The sequence below is a fragment of the Vombatus ursinus genome, unplaced genomic scaffold, assembly GCF_900497805.2.
Source record: "Vombatus ursinus unplaced genomic scaffold, bare-nosed wombat genome assembly UNPS02014801.1, whole genome shotgun sequence".
In the NCBI taxonomy this organism is placed as follows: domain Eukaryota; kingdom Metazoa; phylum Chordata; class Mammalia; order Diprotodontia; family Vombatidae; genus Vombatus; species Vombatus ursinus.
In genome coordinates, this window is record NW_020954579.1 from 8203372 (window position 1) to 8224937 (window position 21566).

General features: G+C 45.5%; 1 protein-coding gene across 2 annotated transcripts in view; it reads left to right on the plus strand.

The window, feature by feature from the left end:
• FMNL1 (formin like 1) overlaps positions 1-21566 on the plus strand; it is a 54722-nt gene that overhangs the window by 417 nt on the left and 32739 nt on the right. For both annotated transcript variants that reach the window (XM_027873054.1, XM_027873053.1), the window contains exon 2: positions 18065-18148. In XM_027873054.1, coding sequence (XP_027728855.1) covers positions 18065-18148 — 84 coding nt within the window. The remainder of the gene's footprint in view (positions 1-18064; positions 18149-21566) is intronic.

Consider the following 21566-nt stretch of genomic DNA (forward strand, 5'->3'; position numbering starts at 1 on the left):
GGAGAGGGGTCTCTTGGCAGAGTGAGTCAGCTTCAATGTCAGTCCCTCCCCTCGCCTCCCACCCCCACCCCAAACTTTGTTTCCTCTCCTGACTTTTGACTCCATCACACTCCCCACCTGCTTTGCCTTGAGGACTGCAGGATGAAGGGGACCTAATCCTTCCCCCTACCCCCGCCGCGCCGTCGCCCCCAGCCAGGTATCCATCCCTGTGTCTGGGTGTCTTTGAATGTGAACGTGGTCCTACCCCCCCCGCCGCCCCCGGCGAACCAAGCCTCCCTGACCTTAGGCAGGTCAGAGGAGGTCAGTGCCAGACGCTAGCTTTGGGGCTGGCGCCATGGGCTGCAAAGGGTTACATAGGAAGAGAACCTCCAGATCTGCGACCCTGGCATTGACATTAACTTCCTGGGAGCCGGTGTTCCAGCTCGGGTGTCTGTTCTCATTTATTCTTGTCTGGGATCAGTTTGGGGCTGGTGGGTGTCCCAGGTTATTGGGCCTGGAGCGGGAAGGAGTGGCTCCTTTTTCTCTCCCCCCACTCCCTCCATCCGAGAGGTTGGGAGCCTTTATCTAGGCCAGCCCCTCTCAGCCTTTGAAGGGATGAGGGTAGGAAGCACACCCTGTCTCTCAAAGTCAGAAGGTGTCTGTGAGCACCTATCTGGGGTAGGGAGGCAGCAGTAAGGGATGGATGCTTTAGAGATAACGTTGGCAGCAAGGGGTTGGCAGGGGGAGGGTTGAGTAGTTGGAGGGTCGGAATAGAAAGGTTAAGGAAAATCACTTTCCCTTGAAAGCTTGGGACCCAGAAATCTGGTAAAACAAGGTGGTGGGAGTGGGGTGTGGTGGGGAGGAGGAAAAGAGGGACTCCAAAAAGGAGCTGATCTACTCTCATTTCTCCCTTTGCTTCCCCTGGACAGCAGCATTGGGAGTGGAAGTAAGCAGACCTGGTAGTATCCAGGTCTGCCATTGATTATGTGACCTTGGGTCTCAGTTTCCTCATCTGTTAAATTATTATTATTTTTTGGGGGTTTGGACATAAAGATCGAAGTGATTTAAAAAAAAAAAAGAATGCTGGATTTGAAGTCAGAGAGCCTGAACTTGAATGCTGCTTACTAACCTGTCTGACCTTGGATAAGAGTCATTTTGTCTCTCAAGCCTCAATTTCCTCTTATGATCTGTAAAATGAAGGGTTGCTACTAGATAACTTCCTTTCTAGGTCTTAACTGTATAATCTCTGAGGTCCCTTTCAACGGTGCCATGATTCTCTCTGAGCTGTCTTCTCCCAGGTCCTGTCTGAGCTACCAATTGCTGGGGACCTGGCTTTTCTCTCCTCCCCCGGTGGGAATGGATTTGATGTGGGGTGTGGGGAGGAAGAAGTGGGATTATGTCTGGATATATCTGAGTTTGGGGCAGGATCCATCAGTAATGTGGTAACCCTCTCCAGGGGACCTAGCCTGTGACAGTCTACATGTGCTAACGCTTAGACCACAGCCTGCATGGACAGCTTCCCAAGAGTGCCTCGAAAGAAGCAGGTTACTTCAATGATCTTGAGTATATGTATGCCTTCAGTGTTTGACTTTCCTCATCCTTCTCTGATCACATGCCTTCTAGACAAGAGGAGTTTGAAGGGGCTCGGCCCAGGGGCTGTCCATGTGAAACCAACCAGTTTTAGATTATTGAGTATTTATTTGGAGGTGTGTGGGGGGAATCGGGGTTGGAGTGGGATCTTCTGGAATTCTAAATCTCATTTAACCCCAGATCTCCCAGTGTTAGTGCTGGGAGACATCTCTTCCATTTCTTCCCCATTCATTCACTCAATAACTGAGTGTCTGCTATGTACCAGACTAAAGAATTTCAGAAGTTCTTTCCAGTAATGGTTCTAATTCTATAGTCCTGTGAGATCAGTGTTGCACACCCACTTTCCCTTCCTTGATTTCCCTTCCCCCAACAAGTCCTGGGATGGATCATTTAATTTTCTCACTCTTCTCCCCAGTACCTTTGGGGAGTAGGCTTACTGAGCAGAGATAAAGTCAGAAGGAGGGGAGGTCAAGAAGGAGGGGAGGTCAGGAAGGAGTATTTCCCAGTAATTCCTTCGAGGAAGAGAATAATCACGGGCCCACATCTATACAGTCCTTTTCTTAAAACCATGCAAAGTAGGTAGAAGTATTATGCTGCTTTTTACTGGGAAGTTAAGTGATTTGTCTGAGGCCACACCCAAGTGCTAAGATCTTAGATTTAGAGCCGAGTCATTTGAAATCTTTCAATGTTGGCCAACCCCCACCCCTTTTGGAAAAAAAAAAAAAACTTTTGGTTTTACATCACCTATATTTCAGAATATATACCTCGTCTACCCAGCAACCATTCTTTGTAAACAAAGATTAAAAAAGAAAGAGGAAGAAAAGTCATTCAGCAAATACGTCAACTGTCTCTGACATCTGGTACAATATTCCAGATCTACAGCTCTCCCCCTTTGCAAAGGCTTATTTTCCCAACTCTTCTCCAGGGCCAAGTTTCAACTCCTTCATTAAAAAAAAAAAGGCATTCTAATTGATAACTTTTGTTTTTACATTGCCTAGATTTTGCTCTTGGCCTTCCTCCTTCCTCTCCCAAAGAGCCATCCCTTATCACAAAAAATATTTTTTGTTTAAAGAGGAAAAAGAGAAAAAAAAAATTCAGCACAACTGATCAACATATTGGGGGAAAAAAGCTTTTTTTTTTTGCAGATGAAGAAACTGAGTCCCAGGGAGGGAAGTGACTAACTGGGACTTGAATTCAGGCCCTCTCACTCCAAATCTAATGCTTTTTGAACAATTCCTTTCCAGGAACCAGTAGCTGGTTCTGGAACCCAGAGTTGGGGTACCACATAATCTTTTTTGAAAAATTAACTTTTATGGCTATATTTTGTTTTTGTATCATCTGTATTTCCTTTTGTGTTCCTCTCTTCACCCCACCCCAGAGAGCTATAAAGTATGAAGAAAGAAAAAAAGTTCTGCAAACTGAACAACATATCAAGAAACTCTGAAATTATATTCAGTATCCCAGACCTATAACTGCCCCATAGGAATGTCGGTAATGGAGTAGAATGGAGGACTAAGCCTAGAATTGGGAAGATCTAAGTTGAAATGTGTTCTTAGACAATTATTACTTCTGCCTGTCCCAGTTTCCTCATCTGTAAAATGGGAATCATAACAACATTTACTTTTCAGGGTTGTTGTGAGGATCAAATGAGATAATATTTGTAAAGCCCTTAGAACAGTGCCTGGCACATAGAAGGCAATTAATAAATGTTTATTCTGTCCTTTCCCACCCCAATACCTCATCAGAGGAGGGGGTGATCTCATAGTATTTGGGGCCAAGCTGGGCTCACAACATCTAATCCTTACTAGTGATCCCCTTCTTCTTTTTACCCGAAATCACTCTTGCGCTATCCCCAAGGATGGGGAGTAGATCTTTTGGTAGGCTTAGTGACTGATCATGCAACTCACTATGGTTAAATTAAATCAAATGCCCTAATTGGTGAGGAGCTGTGTCATGGATCTTTCCAAACAATGAATGAACCAGAAGTTATTGATGTTTGGTTTTAGTCGGATGCATTAGGATTTTATTGTCCGGATGTGTTTTCCCGATCCTGTTTGTAAAACTCCTTTTAATGGTAAATGGAGCCAATTGCTGGATACACAGATTGACCTGGAAGTGTGAAGCCTTAGATACTTGTGGATGGTGGTGGTGGATGGTGGCAGCAATGGATAGAAATGTTAGTGATTATAGAGATTATCCAGCAATATGTATCCTTCCCTGAGAGCCCCCCAGTATGGCAAGGGGTGAGATCCAGATGACCGTCTTATTGTTGATTATAGTTACAGAGTTCAGTTGGTTCAGTCATTTTTCAGTTGTGTTTAATTCTTCCTGACCCCATTTGGAGAGTTTTGGTTTTTTTTTTTTAATTTTCTTGACAAAGATACTGGAGTGGTTTACCATTTCTTTCTCCAGCTCATTTTACAGATGAGGAAACTGAGGCAGGTAGGATTAAGTCATTTGCTCAGGGTCACACAGCTAGTAAGACTGGATTTGAATGAACTCTGTGGGATTTCCTCATATAAATAGTACTTTAGAGGCGTTATTGGTCCAACCCCTTTATTTACAATTGAGGAAATTAAGGTACAACATTGAGTGATTTGCCCAGAATCACACAGCTAGTAAGGCTGGATCTGAATGAACCCTCTGGGATTTCCACATGTAATGTAATCTGCCTCCTAGAATTTCCCGGTATAATAGAATCTATAGGCCTCCAGACTGTCAGAAGTGGGAGGGACCAGAGATCCGTTCACACTTTTTGTAGATGAGAAAACACCAAGGCTCAGAATGAGGAATTGACTAAGGTCACACAGCAAGCTAGTGAAACAGTTATGACTAAGGAGGGTGGGAGTGGGGTGGAAGGATGAAGTCAGGACACAGACAGGAAAACTTGGGAGCATGTAGAATGGGACAGATTAAATGTGTATAATGTGTATAATGCCAGCTCTGTTCTCATGTAGAGAATCCAGACCACACAGTGACTGGAGAATGTCTTGGCATTTCTGCTGACCAGTAGGAGGGAGCAGTTTAGGGGTGATGTCCAAATTAGATTTACCTAGAGGGTTGTACCCAGGTGCATTGTGAGTGGCCTGTATATCTCTTGGCACTTGATGCAGGAATAGATGCTGTCTGATACTTGGTTTAAGACCAGTTTTTTGGCATTTGGAGAGTAAGGGAATATATTTTATTAGAATAAGGAATAACTCCCTGGATAAGGAGGGGGAAGGGGATAAGCATTTATATAGCACCTACTATGTGCCAGGTACCCTGTGCTATTGTTCAGTCATGTCCAACTCTTCCTAACACCATTTGGGGTTTTCTTGGCAAAGATATTGGAGTGGTTTGCCAATTCTTTCTCTAGCTCATTTTACAGATAGGAAACTGAGGCAAACAATGTTAAATGACTTGTCCAGGGTCACATAGCTAGCAAGTGTCTGAGGCCAGACTTGAAGTCAGGAAGATGAGTCTTCCTGACTTCAGGTCCTTCACTCTAGCTGCCCCACACTATGCTAAGTGTTTTACAAATATCACCTTCTGTGAAGATCTCCTGTGGCTATTGCTTAGCCAGTACAGGGAGGTGTAGCCCCTGCCCTCTGGGAGCAGCCAGTCTAAAGGGCAAGTGTGTGTGTGTGTGTGTGTGTTTGTGTGTATGTGTGTATGTGTAGTCCTAATCTAGGTCCAAATTCAGGCTCAGACACTGACCCTCCTTAGTCCTTTCTTCATCTATAATACTAACATGTTAGACTCAATAACTTCTAAGGCCCCTTCTGGGTCTAACTGTGATCCCACTGCTATTCTGGATCTTGGGGCCTAACTTCTTTTCTACAGAGGGAGGGCAGGGGCTTATGGAGGGAAGCCTCCCCCGACAGTCACAAAATGTCAGGCACTCTTGGAGCAGAGAAGTAAATGTGTGAGAGATAAGGAAGTTATCTGAGGAAAAATAACCTGGTGGGTAGAGGTTTCTCGATGTACCGGATGTATTCTATCAGTCCCATACTTCCCCCACTCTTCACTCCTCCCTCATCCCCCATCCCAAGTCAAGGCTACATAGAGTGATGTTCACCATCCATCACAGGACTTGGCCAGAACACCCACGTCCACAATTGGTCAGCTCTCATCCCCATTTTTTTCATGGACCTTCTCACTCCCCTTCGCCTCTCCCAGACACCGGTCAGACTTCCTGAGGCACCATTCCAGCTAAGGTAGCTGAGAATTATCCCTTGGTATGATAGAAAGATGACCAGTCCCCGAGACCACAATACAAATCCCAGCTCCAGCACTAACTACTGTTATTAAGCCTGGGTAAATCACTCTTGGTTTCTTCATCTATAAAATGGGCCTCATCTATAAAATGATCTGGCCTGGGAGCCAGGACTACCTGGGTACAAGTCTTGCCTTTGACACACACATCATCTGTGTGACGTGGGAAAGTTCCTTAACCCTTTAGTACCCCAGGCAACTAACTCTCTAAGACAATAAGTTACAGACAGGCTGCTGATTTGCATTAATAGAGGGGTTTTCCCACACCAGGAGATCCCTAAACTGGTGAAACCACATATCATACCCCCTCACCATTAATACTAATTAATTATTAATACCAATACCTATACTACCTACCTCAGAGGGTTATTGTGAGGAAAATGCTTTGTATTAAATGTTAAACCTTAAAATGTTACTTCTATTTGAGTTGCTCTTATCATTGTCACCGTCATTATTATTATTATCACCATACAGCCCAGAGACACCATCTGCTGCTTGCCTTAGTCCCATGTACCCTGTCTTCTGTCCTTCCAAGGCCCCTGTTCTTGTGTAGCTGTGGAAATAGTGCCCTCCTACCCCCACCCTCAGTGGAGGGGGCTACGATCCCTGAGGCTACTTAGTGGGGTGCTACTGTTTAAAAGGTGGGGGGAAGGGAAAGGAGAAACAGATTGCAGTATGGGGTTTCTGGCTGCTGCCTTAGCAATGATGGCAGGCCCATACTGTTCCAAGGACTCCAGTGATTTTGAGGCTCCATCTTTCTCTCTCTCCCTCACTCCTACCTGCACCCTCCTCCTAAAGGCAAAAAGTTGTGGTAGGGTATCTCCAAGGATTTCCCCCCTTTTCCCCACCCCCAACGTTTCTCCTTCTGCTCTAATGTGCTCACCCAAGGCTCCAGTTAAGCTTTGGTTCAGCACTGAATCAGTGGCAGCCAGAAGAGGTGTTCTTCAGCTTTTCAAAAGCTGTCTGTTTGACCTTGGACAAATCATTTCTTCTCTGTCAGCTTCCTCCTCCATGACACGAGAAGAAGGGGATGTAAATGGAAAGAATGAGGAAAAAAATTGAAACAAAAAATTGGCCGTGGAGAAAAATTTAGAAAATAAGGCAATGGGGGTAGGAATAAACATTTATTAAGTACCTGCTGTGTGCCAGGCACTATGCTAAGTGCTTTACAAATATGATTTTATTCAATCTTCACATGAATTCTGGGAGGTGGATGCTATTATGATTCTCATTTTACAGTTGAGGAAACTGAGTCAGACAGAGATTAAGTGATTTGCCCAGGTTCACACAGGTAGTAATTGTTAGAGATTAAATTTGAATTCTGGTCTTCTGGACTCTGGGGCTACCACTTTCTCCACCTCATCACCTAGCTTGCAAAGAAGGGAACCTTTGTTTTCATCCTTGCTTGCACAAGAGGGGAGGGGGACTATAGGTATGTGATATTGTATATACTGTCAGATGTGGTTGATGGTTTGGTTTTGCCAAACTGATTTTTTTTCCCCTTTTAAATTCTGTAACAAGGGACCGTTTGCTGGGTGGTAGGGGGAGGGATGGATTGGGAAATAAAAGTGATGTAAAAACAAAAGATCAATAAAAATACATTTTTTTTAAATGAGGGGGATGAACTAGATGGTTTTTTAAGGCCCCTTCTGGCCCTAATGTTCCGTGGTTACCCCTTAGGAAGATGAAGGCCCTCAGGGAAGGAGGGAGAGGTTGTTTATAAGTTTGTATTCTCAGCTGTTGAACCTGGGGCTCGTCTGGGACTAAATGTGGGCTTGGGGGGGAATTCTAGGAGACATAGGCAGTACTCTGGCTCTGATTCCCTAAGGAAAAACCACTGTTTTCATGTGGCTTTCTGGGCCTTTTACTGTGTTCCAGATGTAGTTCATGCAAACAGGGCAGTAGTTAACCTCATAGCACATTAGATATGGACCCAGTCAGTGTGGGGTGAGAAGAGTAAGGGTCCACAAAGGCACCCTGTGGGATGGGTGGGAACACATGGTATAGTGGAGAAAGGGATGGACTTGAAGTCAGGAACACTTGTGTCCAAATCCAGACTTGGACATTTACTAGCTGTTTGATCATGTTAAGTCCCTTACCTCTTTGTGCCTCAATTTCCTCATTTATTAAATGAAGATGTTACTCTCAGTAACTTATAAGACTCTTTCTAGGTGTAATTGTGATCCTGTGACCTGCCAGGGCAGTGGAGGTGAGAGCATATGTCTGTCAATGGATCGTTTTAATTAGGCCTCGCTATTTTTCTTTTCAAAACATTCTTTACCTCATTATCACCAGCCCCTCAAAAAATAATATCATTACTTTATTAATTATGGTTATTAATAATGATCAAGTACCACAAACTTGGAATATTATGAATTATTAATAACATACTATTAATTATTAATAAAACATGAACTAATAATAGCTAATATTTATATAGTGCTTTAAGGTTTACAAAGTGCTTTACAAATATTCTTTCCCTATAACAAGTAAGTATAATTAAGCAAAGCAAATGAATCCATTAGCCGTGTCTGAAAATGGATGTCTCATTCTGTATCTGTATAGTTCATCACCTCTCTGCCAGGAGGTGGGAAGTGTGCTTCATCATTAGTCATCTGGAGTCATGACTGGTCATTGCATTAATCAGAGTTCTGATCTTTTAAAGTTGTTTTCCTTAACATGTGGTAGTCATTATATACATTGTTCTCCTGGTTCTGTTCACTTCTCTATGTATCAGTTCGTCCAAATCTTTCCAGGTTTCTCTGAATACTGTTTATTTTGACATTTCTAATGGGGCAATAATATTCTCTTTAATTCTACTCATATACCATAATTTGTCCAGTCATTCCCCATTTGATGGGCACCCACTTTGTTTCCATTTTCTTGCCTATAACAAAAAATGTTATTCTAATTATCTTTGTACTGGTAGGTTCTTTTCTTCTATCTTAAGCCTAGTTGTTTTTTAAAATAATATTTTAAAATAATAATATGTAAAATAATATTTAAATAATTTTGAAATAATTTAAATAATAAATATTTAAATATTTCCCTCAATTACATGTAAAGACATTTTTTAACATTCATTTTTTAAAATTTTGAGTTCCAAATTGTAAGTCCAATTATTACTTCATTCTGTACTCTTAAGTTTCAAGCAAAGAGTATGACTGACTGTCCCTTGTTCTCATTTTACCCTCTCTTGTCTCTGTGCCTTTGCTTACATCATCCCTATGCCAGGAATGGACTTATTCCCCTCCCCCTCTTTCAGATTTTACTCTGTTTTGAAGTTAAGACCCATCTCAAAGTTTTACTTCCTCCAGGAAGCTCTTTGTCATACCCCAGGTTAAAAGGATCTTTTTTATTCCAAAATAAGTGCTTTACTGGTATCCAGAGCCAGAACTGGGAACTCCAATGCTTGGAGCAGATTCAGCAGAGGGGCACAGGGAGGGAGAGACCCCCGTGGTTCATCTAGCAGTCCCTGCTAAGTAGGGGTGTCTCTAGTGGAGCAGATCCCCAGACCAGGTGTTATGTATGCTCAGGATAGTATATATCCTTGTATCCTCACCATCTAGCATGATGCACACAGTAGGCACTTAATAAGGGATTGTTGAATTGAAGGAGGAGGGTCTTGTGAGGAGTGAACAGAAACAGTGAGGCTGTGGTTGGCCTTGGGGTCTTTAGTGGTCCCTAGTGGTCATGTGTGATGATATCCACTCCATCTGATAGGTCTGCTAGGGATATGGGGTTGGTGGACCCTCAGACTGAGAGAGATCCTAGTGATGTCCACTCTATCTAATATGGGATTGGTGGACCCTCAGACTAAGAAGAATCCTAGGGGTCATGTTTGATGTCCAATCCATCTGATAGGTCTGCTAGGGACATGGGGTTCCAGGACCCTTCGACCAAGAGGGCCCAAAACTCAACAAACTGGATAGAACCAAGGGAATTGAACCCAGGAGTTCTGAATTCCAGGCAATCCTCATTCTCCCACCTAGTGCTTTTCCCAGGACCCTAAGCTGAACAAATAGCAGAAAACAGATATCTCAGCTCTGCTCTCCCTGGGAATGCCCATAGTTACCTTGGCCAAACCATTGAGGCTGTGTAAAGGGCAGGGTGGGGGGAAAGCCTAGTTCTTGCACCCACCACAACTGGGGTATGTCGAGGACTGTCATAGGTAAATAGCTTTACATTATATATTGCCAAGGTTGAAGGAGAAGAGCCTGGTAGCAGCAAACTGAGAGCATCCTGCTCAGAACCCAGGCTGGGCAGAGCCCTTATCATGGGATGCCTCCACCTTCCCAATTCCAAAACAGGGAGCAACTTTCTACCGCTCTGTTTCCAGGCTAATCCTGTGGAGGAAACTAAGGCCCAGACTGGGGAACTCAAGGTCAAACAGCCAGAACCTAGAAAGAAGGGAGAGATGTATATGTGTATGTTTGTGTGTCTATGTAGGCGGGGGTGGGCATGTCGGGCTAGAGTGTAGGAGGGAACCTCAAGTAGTGGTTAGAGGGATACACACGGAGTCAGGTAGACCCGAGTTCAGATCCTGCCTCAGACACTGACTAGCTCTGTGACCCAGAACAAATCCCTAACATCTGCTAGCTTCACTTTCCTCTTCTGTAAAATAGAGAATAACTTATTATTGTGAAGGGCAAGTGAATTAAGGTAATCAGGTGCTTTGCAGACTATATATTCTATATGAAATTTGTTATTGTTATCATAAACATGTTTCCCAGGGAGACCAGAGCCCCAGTAATTTGGACATTTTTGAAAGGATCCTTAGACAGACTTGGAGAGATAGTGGAGGATAGAAGGGCCTGGCGTGCTGTGGTTCATGAGGTCACGAAGAGTTGGACTGAATAACAGGGTGATGGGTTCTCTATTCTATAGAGCAGGTGTGCAGGGGTGGGCAACCAGTGGCCTCGAGGCCACATGTGGCCCTCTAGGTCCTCAAGTGCCGCCATTTGACCTAGAGGGCCACGTGTGGCCTTGAGGCTGCAGGTTCCCCACCCCTGTTATGTAGGGACCCCTGAGGCCCTGCCCACCAACCTATACCACCACCACCAAGGTTTTTCAGAGGATCTCTGCTTCCTGATGCCCCCAGATCCCCAGCTCTTGGATACCACCAGCTGCCTTTGCCAGCCTAGGGATGGGCACCCAGACACAGCAAACCCCTGGCTATGACTGTGTCAGCAGGAAACCTCAGGAGGGGCCCCACGCTGGAGGCATCTCCACTTGGGGAGGGTGGGGTAACCGTGCTAACGGTAGCTGTGTGTGTGTCTGGCGGGTCTGGTGGGGGAGAGGCCACCACTTCCCCCTGAGAGGAGAGGTGGGGGTGGGAGGTTCCCTGATGAATGAGTACTCGCTGTAGGCAACAACAGGAAGCTTGGGGTGATGGGTGGTGGGGCAGCAGGAAATTGTGCAGGGTGTTCCTAGCCCCAAGGGTGGCCGACATCAGGGGCTGGTTGGGCACCCAGCTTGTCTGTTATCTTTGAGGGGGTTTGGGGGTCTGTGAGGGACCCCTTGTGTGGCTAGGAGGGTGTGTCACCCACCCCCTTCCCCCTGGTCCCCACATCCCCCAGGGTTCTGTCATGAGCTCCTGCTTATGTTCAGTCTCCTGGCTGGAGAGCGCCAGCATGGACGTGGGCAGCGCCATGTGCCTGCTGGCTCTGCCTCGGCTGGGATTAGGGCCTGCTCTTCCTTGGCACACAGTTATCAACTCCCTTTAGGAGGAGTCCTAACCTTTTGGAGTTGTGAAATGTCTGATTTCACAAGACTTCTCCCCTTGCTCCTAAATGTGCCTATAAGTGGCATACTTTATTTTAAAAATAAACATTTTATTGATATCTTTTATTTTTACGTCACCTAAATTTTCCCCTGTATCCTTCCCTTGTCCCAGAGAGCTATGCCATACAACAAATATTTTTTTAAAAGAAAAAAGAGGAAGAAAAAAATCAGTCAAACCAACCAGCGTATCTTATTTTTAAAAATTAAAATGATTGAGATTTTTCTTTTAAGAAATTTATTAAAACCTCTTGAGATTGCTTTAGGGCTGTAGGAAAACTGATGTTAGGAACTGCAGGTTCATATGGTGAGCTCTGGGTCTTAGATTGTGACCTACTTGAAAGAAGGGACATTTTTGTGGGGGGGTGGTGTCTTTCTTTGTATCCCTGTTGCTGAGCTCTGTGCCTGGCACATAGTAGGTACTCAATAAATGTTTATTGACCAAAGGTTGGGAGAGTTTTTTTTTTTTTTTTTTTTTTAAGAGAGAAGAATGCCCCAGGTACATATCTGATCTTCCCCAGGCAAATTGGGGAGTATCAATGGTTAGGGAAGTCTAGACCTGGGGCAGGTTGTTATGGGGGTGGGGGTGGGAGGGAGGGAAACCAGAAGTGATTCAAGTTCAAAGTGAAACTGGACCAGTGGAATTGAGTCCTGGTCCCTCTGATTTTGCTGAGGGGAGGGAGGGGAAGTTATCCTAAGGTTTTTGGTGGAGGTAGATATGGATGGAACCAAATGAGGGTTTCTGATGGCAGTAAAAGTAGATTAGTTCTTGTTGTTATTTAGTCTGATCCCATTTGGGGTTTTCTTGGCAAAGATACTGGAGTGGTTTGTCATTTCCTTTCCCAGCTCATTTTACAGATGAGGAAACTGAGGCAAACAGGGTGAAGTGACTTGCCCAGGGTCACACAGCTAGGCCAGATTTGAACTCTGGAAGATGAGGCTTGCTGTCTCCAGGCTCCGCACGGTATCCACTGTGGCATCTAGCTGCCTGTGAACACACCTTAACTGCATCTTCAAGGCTAGGTCCTCCCACCAGGTAGAACATCTCCTGCCTCCATCCTTGCCTTTTCACTGCCTGTTGCTTGGAATGCTCTTCTTCCTCATCTCCACCTCTGACCTTCCATCTCAGCTCAGATCCCACCTTCTGCCAAAGGCCTTTGCCAGTCTCCCTTAATGCTATTGCTCTGCCTCTGAGATCACCTCCCAGCGTGTATCTTATGGATGTAGTCATTTGCATGCTGACTCCCCCATCAGAATGGAAGCTCCTTAAGGGCAGAGACCAACCATGTTTTTGCTTTTCTTTGTATCCCCAGTGCTTAGCGTAGGGCTTGGCACACAGTAAGTGCTTAATAAATGCTTGTTGAATCACTAACTGAATGGTCATTTAGTCTTTACTTGAGGATCCCTGATGAAGGAGAACCCACTTCTCTTTAAAAATTTATTTTTATCCTGAACTTAAAACTCCAAATAGAATGGGCATTTTCAGTCTACGTAGTAAATAGAACATAAAAGGAGAACTGTACATGAAACTACAGGTGTCTCCAGCTTGGTTTTTTTAAATTTTTATTTTTAAGTGTCTACTGAGTTCAATGTGGAGCTTTCAGAGCTATCCTACCTGGCTGTGCTTCTTGCTCTTGACCCTTTACCTCTCGAAGCGGCCCATTCCACATTAGGCAGATCCAGGGCTCTCTGTTCTGCCCTCTGAGGCCAGAAGTTTGAACCCTCTGTTTCATTGATAGCCTTTCAAGTACTTGAAGACAGCTATCAAGACCAGCATTCCCTACCTCCTACCTCCACTTCTTCTCTTTGCCAGATTAAACATTCCCACTTTCAACTGATCTATAATAGGAAAGTTAAATAAATACCTAACTACTTTAATAAACCCTAACTACTTTAAAATTAAGTCCTACCATCAGGTGCTTTTTTTCTTTTTCTTCCATATTCTATCCCTCTAGCCTAATGGAATTTCCTTGAGTGGAGAAGGGAGGTGGGAAGAAAAAACTATGCTCACAGAACCTAACACCCCTCCCCTGCCCCTAAATCCATTCCTTTCTCCTGGGGACGCATCCTCCTGTGATGGCCATTTTCCACTTGTGATGTCCACTTCTTTCTCTTCTCATAATACACACTCATCTCCCTGGCTCCCCTGCCGTGCCCAGTGTCTACCTCCCCCCTCTACTGGACAACTGTTCATTCTGTTCCCTGCCCAGGAAGTGGGGGTCTGCCCCTCCCAGCTGAGAACCAGGGTGCACCTGTCCCTGGTGTTCAGAAGCTATGAGGGGAGGGTGGTGGCAGGCAGAGGACAGTGCCAGCCAGGCATGGATGCCCAAGTAGTGGTGACCTTCTTCTCCCTGTTCCTCCCCTAACCTCACTGTGCTGGCTGACACAGCCAGCCGCTATCTGTATACTGAGCTATCTCTGGCTTATGCCTCCCTTTCCTTTCCTGTTATGCCCCCAGGGTGCACTGCTGGCCCCCTCCCCCAATCAGTGTAGAGGCAGCCCCCTTCCCTGTGAGATGCCCCATTGTAGCTATGGGCACACCAGGGCAGCAGCTGCTAATTAGCACTTGGCTCCATTAGAGTTATTTCTGATGCCTGAGCCTAAATTTAGCCTGGCTGGCAGGCTGTCATGTGTATGTCTCTTCTATGCCCCCCCCACCAACTCCTGACTTGATGGAGGGGAGGGCGGAGATGACTGATTTTTGGGGAGGGGGATCAGGTACTGCCTGAGCTCTCCCTGATTTCTCCCTTGGGTTGGTTCTAATATAAGTGTCAAGGATGAACTGGGAGAAACCCAGGTGTCCCACTAGGCTTTGCTCACCTGAATACCTCCCATGATCCATAGGACTGCACTATCTGATAGGGCTGGAGCTGCCTCCTTTGGATGTTTCCTGGTATACGAGAAAGAGTGTTGGTTCTGGAGTCAAAAGTCTTGGGTTCAAATCCCAGCTCCACCATTTCTTATTGTGACCTTGGGCAAGTAGGTCGCTTTGTCTCTCTAGCCCTTTTTCTACAACTGTAAAGTGAAACAATTGAACTAGATGACCTCTGATAACCCCTCCAGCTTTAAATCAGTGATGTTATGATTTCTCTCGACTCCTGGGAATGCCTCCCCCCAGGTACTGTGTGTCTCTACCTTCCTCTCCCCCTTCCCAAAAAAAGTCATAGTCATTTTCTAGAAGAATTTTTGATCACCAGGGCTGAGGAAGATGGAGAGGCCAATGGGAAAAGGTTCCAGTGGGAAGCTTATTCCCTTTCCTTTCCATGTCTCCCCATCCCCACCTCAAGGCTCTGGGTCTCCCTGTCCTATTCGCTCCATGGCTTCTGTACCCTGTAGCTATACACTCTCTTCTGTTGTGCTAATTTTCCTGACTGGCTTCACAAATTCTGTCAAAGGTATCTAGGTATCCTCTTCCATCTCTTCCCTTATCTTTGTCTCTCTTCTCCATTTCACTTTTTCTCAATCTCTGCCCCTATTCTCTTTGCATCTTTCTCTTCTTCTCTGAGTCCATCTCACTCCCCCATTTTTCTTATCTAGTTCTTCTGTCTTTGTCCCTTGCTTGTGCAGGGCACGTGGGAAGCGGTATATGTCTGTCTTTTCCCTCCCATCTCTGTCTTCCACTCCTCTCCTTCCCAATTCTCTCTGACTCTGGATCCTCTTTCCCAGTGTCTATCTGTTTATCTCTGGCTCTTCTCCTGCCTGTGACTTCTCTCTCTGACACCTGTGTCTTACCAGTGAAATGAAACAGACATATATAGACATCTTGGGTTGTGTTGGGTGGTGAGGTGGGTCTAGACAGAAATGTGCTTGAGGAATTGCATTTTGTAATACTCAAACCAAGCAGGTGATTTGGTGGCTCAGAACATCTAAGCGACTGTTATCCCTTCAGTGGATGAATCCCTTGCTCAGAACCCACCCAAACAAGAGGCAGTTATTGGTCCTCAACCAAACCCTTTGAGGGGCACTACAGTACCATTGCCCTTTGATCAGACTTGGCCTATTCCTTTTGGTGATTGCATGGTGAGGGGAGCAGAGAAGAGATAGAACTTGTTTCCTGTTTCATAACTGGGGGAGAGGGAAGATGTTCCCCTACTATCTTCCTCAACTTGGCCCTGGTCTGTCTGTGGGGAACAGGCCATCAAGCCTGGAAGGGTTACCACATTTCCTGTGGGGGTGGGCCCAGGACCAGTGGTTAGAAAATGGCGGCTCTGAGTGCTTCATTTCCTGTTGCCTGGAGGACAGTCCACACAGCAGTGATTTGGGGGTGAGGCTTGACGTCCTCTAACGTTCAGAGGTTCCCCAGGTCCATACTTTGGTTTTGGTATACCCAACCTGGCCTTCCTGGAAGGGGGCCATCTGAGGAGGGAAGTTCTATGGGAAGGTGTGGCCTGGACTTTCCCTCCTATTATGAGCTAACATGTTGGCTTGGGAGTCACAGAGGCCAAAAAGGGGTCTCTTTACATCTCTCTAAGGCTATGGTCTAGGGATAGTTTTTACTGTGTCTGTGAACTTGGATGGGCCAAAATTTAAAAGAAATTACACTTTTCATTTATTTAGCATTTTAGCATTTATTTAGAAAATTGAGCATTTCTTTCAATCATTTAAAAACATTCTTCTGAGAAGAGGTCTGAGTAAAGTCTTCACTCAGACTATCAAAGGGGTCCATGAAATAGAAAAACTTCTTCCTTAGTTAGAGGGAGGTCAAGTGAGGAGGGCACATGTGTGGGAGAATATAATAAAATCTGAACTCATTAAAACTTTGGAATATTTGAGTGTGTGGCAACACTTATGGGCCATATAAGTTGGGGTATGTGAAAACGTTCGTGTTCCAGGGTGTATATATTAAAACATTAGTGTGCATGTGTGTGTTGGGGAGGTATATATGAGAACATTGTGTGTGTAGGTATGTCTATATGAGGACATTATTGTGTATGTGGGTGTGTTCAAGAGAATTAATATGTGGGAGTATGTGTGATTGCGTTTGTATAATAATGACAACAGTAATAGCCAACAGTTATATAAAACTTTAAAAGTTTGCAAGGGAGTTGACATTTAGTCATATGGGTTCCTCACAACAACCCTAAGAAGTGGGTGCTATTATTATTAACCCCTTACTTCAGTTTTACAGGTGAAGAAACTGAGGTTAAGTGATTGCTCAGGGTCCCACAGGTAGAGTCTGAGTTGGGATTTGAAATCAGGTGTTCTTGACTCCAAGTTAGGGCTCTCTGCACTGTATTAAATGAGAAGGTGTGTGTGGGAGATGTATGTAAGCAAAGGAGATGTGTGTATATGTATGTATGTGAATGGGTTGGTAGCGGTATATGTAAGTGAAGGGGACTTAGTGTTCATGATCAAAGGGAGGTAAGAAGAGTGGGGGGCAGGAGCAGAGACGGAGAGAGGAGGTGGTAGAGAGGGAGAGGAAGAGAGAGAGAGAGGAGACTTAGGGATATCATATTAGGAGTCTAAGTTTCTGTTTGACCCTTGAGGTGGAATGAACTTGGCCCGCAGGTCTATTAAAAAGCTTTTGGGGCCCCCAGAGTTCTCCACCCTGTGGTCCTTATATGATGCAGCTCAGTCAGCAGCCCTGGGCAAAAAAGGTTCCTATGGTTAGGAAAAGGACAGTATAAGGTAAGCTTGCAGATTTATTCCATTGAGGGTCATGGAAGGTGGATAAAAGAGAGACAGGTTGATCTTTTTTTCTAAAACTCAGATTTCCAAGGGAATTCCCAGGTAGGGGGCAGGAGTAGAACCCAAGAGGCTGAAACCCCAGGCCCTGGTGGTTTGTCTTACTTCCTGTGGGGCGTGTTCTTTCCTCTCCAAAGTCCCCTTCCCACACGAGAAACCATGACTCACCTTCCCCAACAACCCAGACTTGAGTTTCTCCCACTTTCCAAGCAAAATGGCTCCTCTATAGCCATCAGGGAACCCCAAAAAGCCCACACTGGAGTGTTGGGATTTGAGGGAGGGAGAAGAGGAGCCTGAGTCCTTCTCCACAGAGTAGTTTGCTGGGTGTTAAGTTCCTTTGAAGGAGTTGAATGATACTCAGGTGAGTGTTTGTGCATATATGGGAGGGTTACACATGTAAGCAGGTGTGTGTTTAGGCGGCCCATGGGCATGGTTAAGAAGGGAAGTAGAGGGCTCCCTGTATATTGCACCGCTCTATCCTCATACCATACCAGGTCAGCGAGGAAAGTAGGCCAAATCCATGTCGGGGATGGAGAAACTGGGGCCCAGGAAGGTTAAAGAACAGGCTAAGGTCATTCAAGGAGCTGCTGGAAGAACCGGCCTTGGAACCCAGGGCTCCCACTTTTCATCCTAGGCTCTGTTGCTGTGGGATCATCTGTCACAGGCTTTGGGGGACTCTGTATTTGCCCACCTTCCCATTGTTTGTTCCCACCATCCCTCCCATTCCCTAGACACTAACACCTCTGTTCATTTGTCTCTCTGCCCCTGGCAGAACTGCATGAACCTGCCCCCGGACAAGATACAGCTTCTGAGCCAGTATGACAGTGAAAAAAAGTGGGAGCTGATCTGTGACCAGGTAAGAGCAAAGTGGGACCCTCCCCTGGGGGACATGGGGGTGAGGAGGAGGAAGGTATGGGGAATGGGGGAGGGGAACAGAAGGGCAGGAATCACTCGTAATCCTTCAGCTGGTGTGATGTGAGGGTACTGTGGGGAAATAACATTCTGGGTGGGAGGGATAGCCAGTAGAGGGAAGGAGCTATGGCCTAGATTTAGAGCCTGGAGTGGAGTGACTTATGCAGCTCTTAGGAATTCCCCCCCAACTTTCCCCACGAGGGACAAAGCACCAATTTAGTCACTGACTGGTTAGATAAAGAACACTTAGTCTGAAGGGCTCAGGGCTGCCCTGAGAGCAAAGCCAGAAGCATTACTCCAATATTCTGTGTTCTCACCAAAGAGGGCAGATCACCACCACATGGACACAGCCCACTCCCAGCCTGCGAGTCACTGTGGACCCCTGGGAACATGTCCTTCACCCACGAGGGGCTTACACATCTGAATACAAGCCTTCTCCCAGCCAAGGCTCTGGGGAAGGGAAGGGAGGGCAACTTTAATGTCTGTAGTGTTAGAAAAAGAGCAGTGGATGTGAAGTCAGGACACTTGGGTTCGGATCTCATCAAAGCTCTGGTGCTTCCTGGTTGTGTGACCATGGATAGGCCACATCACCTCTGACCTCTCTGAGTCTCAATTTCTTCATTTGTAAAATGTGGATAAGAATATTTCCAATTTCACAAGGTAGTTGTTTTTATTTTTGGGGGGGGAGGGGGGCTATTTGCTTTATTAACAAGCATTCTCTCTCCCTCCTACTGCCATCTCCTCTCCTCCCCCATCAATTAAACAAACAAACAAACAAACAAAAAAAAGAAAATTAAACCTTAACAACAAGTATTCGTAGTCAAGCAAATTCCCTCATTGGCCACATCCAAAAATGTATAACCCGTTCTGCATCTCTTTGTCAGATGGTAGGTAGCACGTTTCATCTTTAGTTGTCTGGAATGTGGCTTGCCTGTGCATTGATCAGAGTTCTCAAGTCTTCCAAAGTTGCTTTTTAAAAAATATAATGTTGTTGTTATTACACAAATTGTTTTCTCAGCTACGTTCACTTTGCTCTGCATCATTTCATATGGATCTTCCCAGTTTTCTATTAAGTTGTCTATTTTTGTCATTTCTTATAGTAAAATAGTATTCCTTTACATTTCTGTACATAATTGGTTTAGTTATTCCTCAACGGCTAGGCATCCCCTTATTTGCCAGGTTTTTTTTGCCACTAAGAAAAGGACTACTACTAAGAAAAGAGTCTGGCCTCAGACACTCGACACTTAACTAGCTGTGTGACCTTCGGCAAGTCACTTAACCCCCGATTGCCTCACCAAAAAAAGAAAAAAAAGAGGTGCTGCAAATATTTTTGTGCACATGGGTCATTTCCCTCTTTCGCTGATCTCTTTGAGGTATATACCTGGTAACGGTGTTGCTGGGTCAAGATATGTGCTTCAGAGAGTGCTAGCATTTATATAGCATTTTAAGATTTGCAGAGATCTCATTTTATCCTTAACAACCGTCCTGGAAAGTAGGTGCTGTTATTCTCATTTTACAGATGAGCAAACCGAGGCAGAAACTGGTTGAGTGACTTGCCCAGGGTCACACATCTAGTAAGTGTCTCAGGTTGGATTTGAACTCAGATCCAGAGCTCTACTCACTTCTTCACCTAGCTGCCATTGTAAGGGAAGTGCTTAATAAACTTTAAAAATACCATAGTACAGTAATTGCTCTTTATTAAAGTGTTTTGATGTCATAATAATAACATCATACCACCTGATTTGATATTGTGTTTTAGCACCGAAGAAAAAAACCTATCTTTATGTGTTTTCTCATTTGTCCCTGGAAGGTGGTACAGGAGGATTATGTTCCCATTTTACAGATAGATTCTGGCCCAGAGAAATTGAGTGATTTGCTACGCAGAACTGGTTGGTTCTCACCACCATGTTTGAGATTTGCCGGATGCCCTTACTTTTCTCCCTGCCCTGCTGTGGCCCATCAGCTCTGTTGTTAGAAGCCGCCCAGGAGGGAGGGGCTGGGCTGGGGAAAGAGAAAGCCTCACCGCTGCAGTGAGGGATGGAGAAACATAGAAGAGCCTTCTCTCCCAGCAAGCAGCTAGGGAGGAGGAGGGATGAGTGAGGAAACCTCCCCAGAGACCCAGGGTTGGGTCCTGGCTCTCTTGCTAATGGTATGGTGGAGCTGCTTTGCTGAGAATCCTCATGGGGTGTATGTGTGTGATGGTGGTGGTAGGGATGGTTAGCAGGGAACTAAGCTAGGAACTGGGGATAGGACTAGGGATGAGGATCCACAAATTTGGGGGCATTGCAAAGGCTCCCACTGCTGGAATCAAAGGGATTGAGAGAGGGGAGAAGCTGAGGGTGTGGAGAATGTCATAGAAGTCCTGAGGAGAAGGTTTTGACTTCAACTCAGGGTACCTTGAGTTTTGTTAGAAAGAAGCAGGTATTGGCACCTGTGAATATCTTCTGATAGGTACAAAGAGATAAGCCGTGTGTGCCCCTCCTGACATGGGAACATGCTCTAACATGAGAGTACGTAGCTAGGCAGGGGCCTGAAGGACAGCTAGTGTGTGTGTGTGTGTGTGTGTGTGTTGAGGGGGGTGGTACTTTCTGCCTACTAAGACCTCTGCAGCTGCCACTCCTGGGCTGGGCAGATGGCTTGAGGGGGTGTAAGGCTTTGGAAATAACAGGGCAACCAGGAGCTCCAGCCTCAAGGATGGGAATGGCGCTGCCTAGGCCACTGGGAAGGTGGACCGAAGGCAGTGGTCTTAGAATGTTGACTTCAGAACTTCTCTCCCTTGGCTGTGAGCCCTGACCTTGGACAGAGGAGGGGCATGGCATCTGGGCCCACTGCCCAAGGTGGCAGCATGGGCAGAGCTTGGAAAGGGGTAGGAGAGCCATCTAGTGGTGTTTCACTGTCAACACAAGGCAAGGCCTTTGGGTCTTTCTTGGGGACTGAGGGTGTGGTCAGAGGCTGAAGTTAAGAGATGTGTTAGGGGCTAGGCCATGGAGCTGGGGGCTTTTGAACATGGATTTGGTATTCATCCCTTTCAACCAAACAGTACCCCATACATCCATGCACACATCTCACATGTATGGGGTGATGTAATATACATATACAAATATATCTATGAATATAATATGAATCATGGTGGGGGAGACAGTGAAGGTGGTGGGGGCAAGCCCAAGCATTTTCCCCACAGTCACCACATGAAGTAAGTAGTATAAGTATTGTTATTCCCCTTTAATAGATGAGAATACTGATGTTCAAAACCGATATTCTCTCTATCACACTTCACTGGTCCCTTATGAGTATTTTTTTAGCATCCTTAACTCAGGCTAAGGGCTAGGGGAAAGGGCCAAATTGGAAAGAGAGCCAGCCGG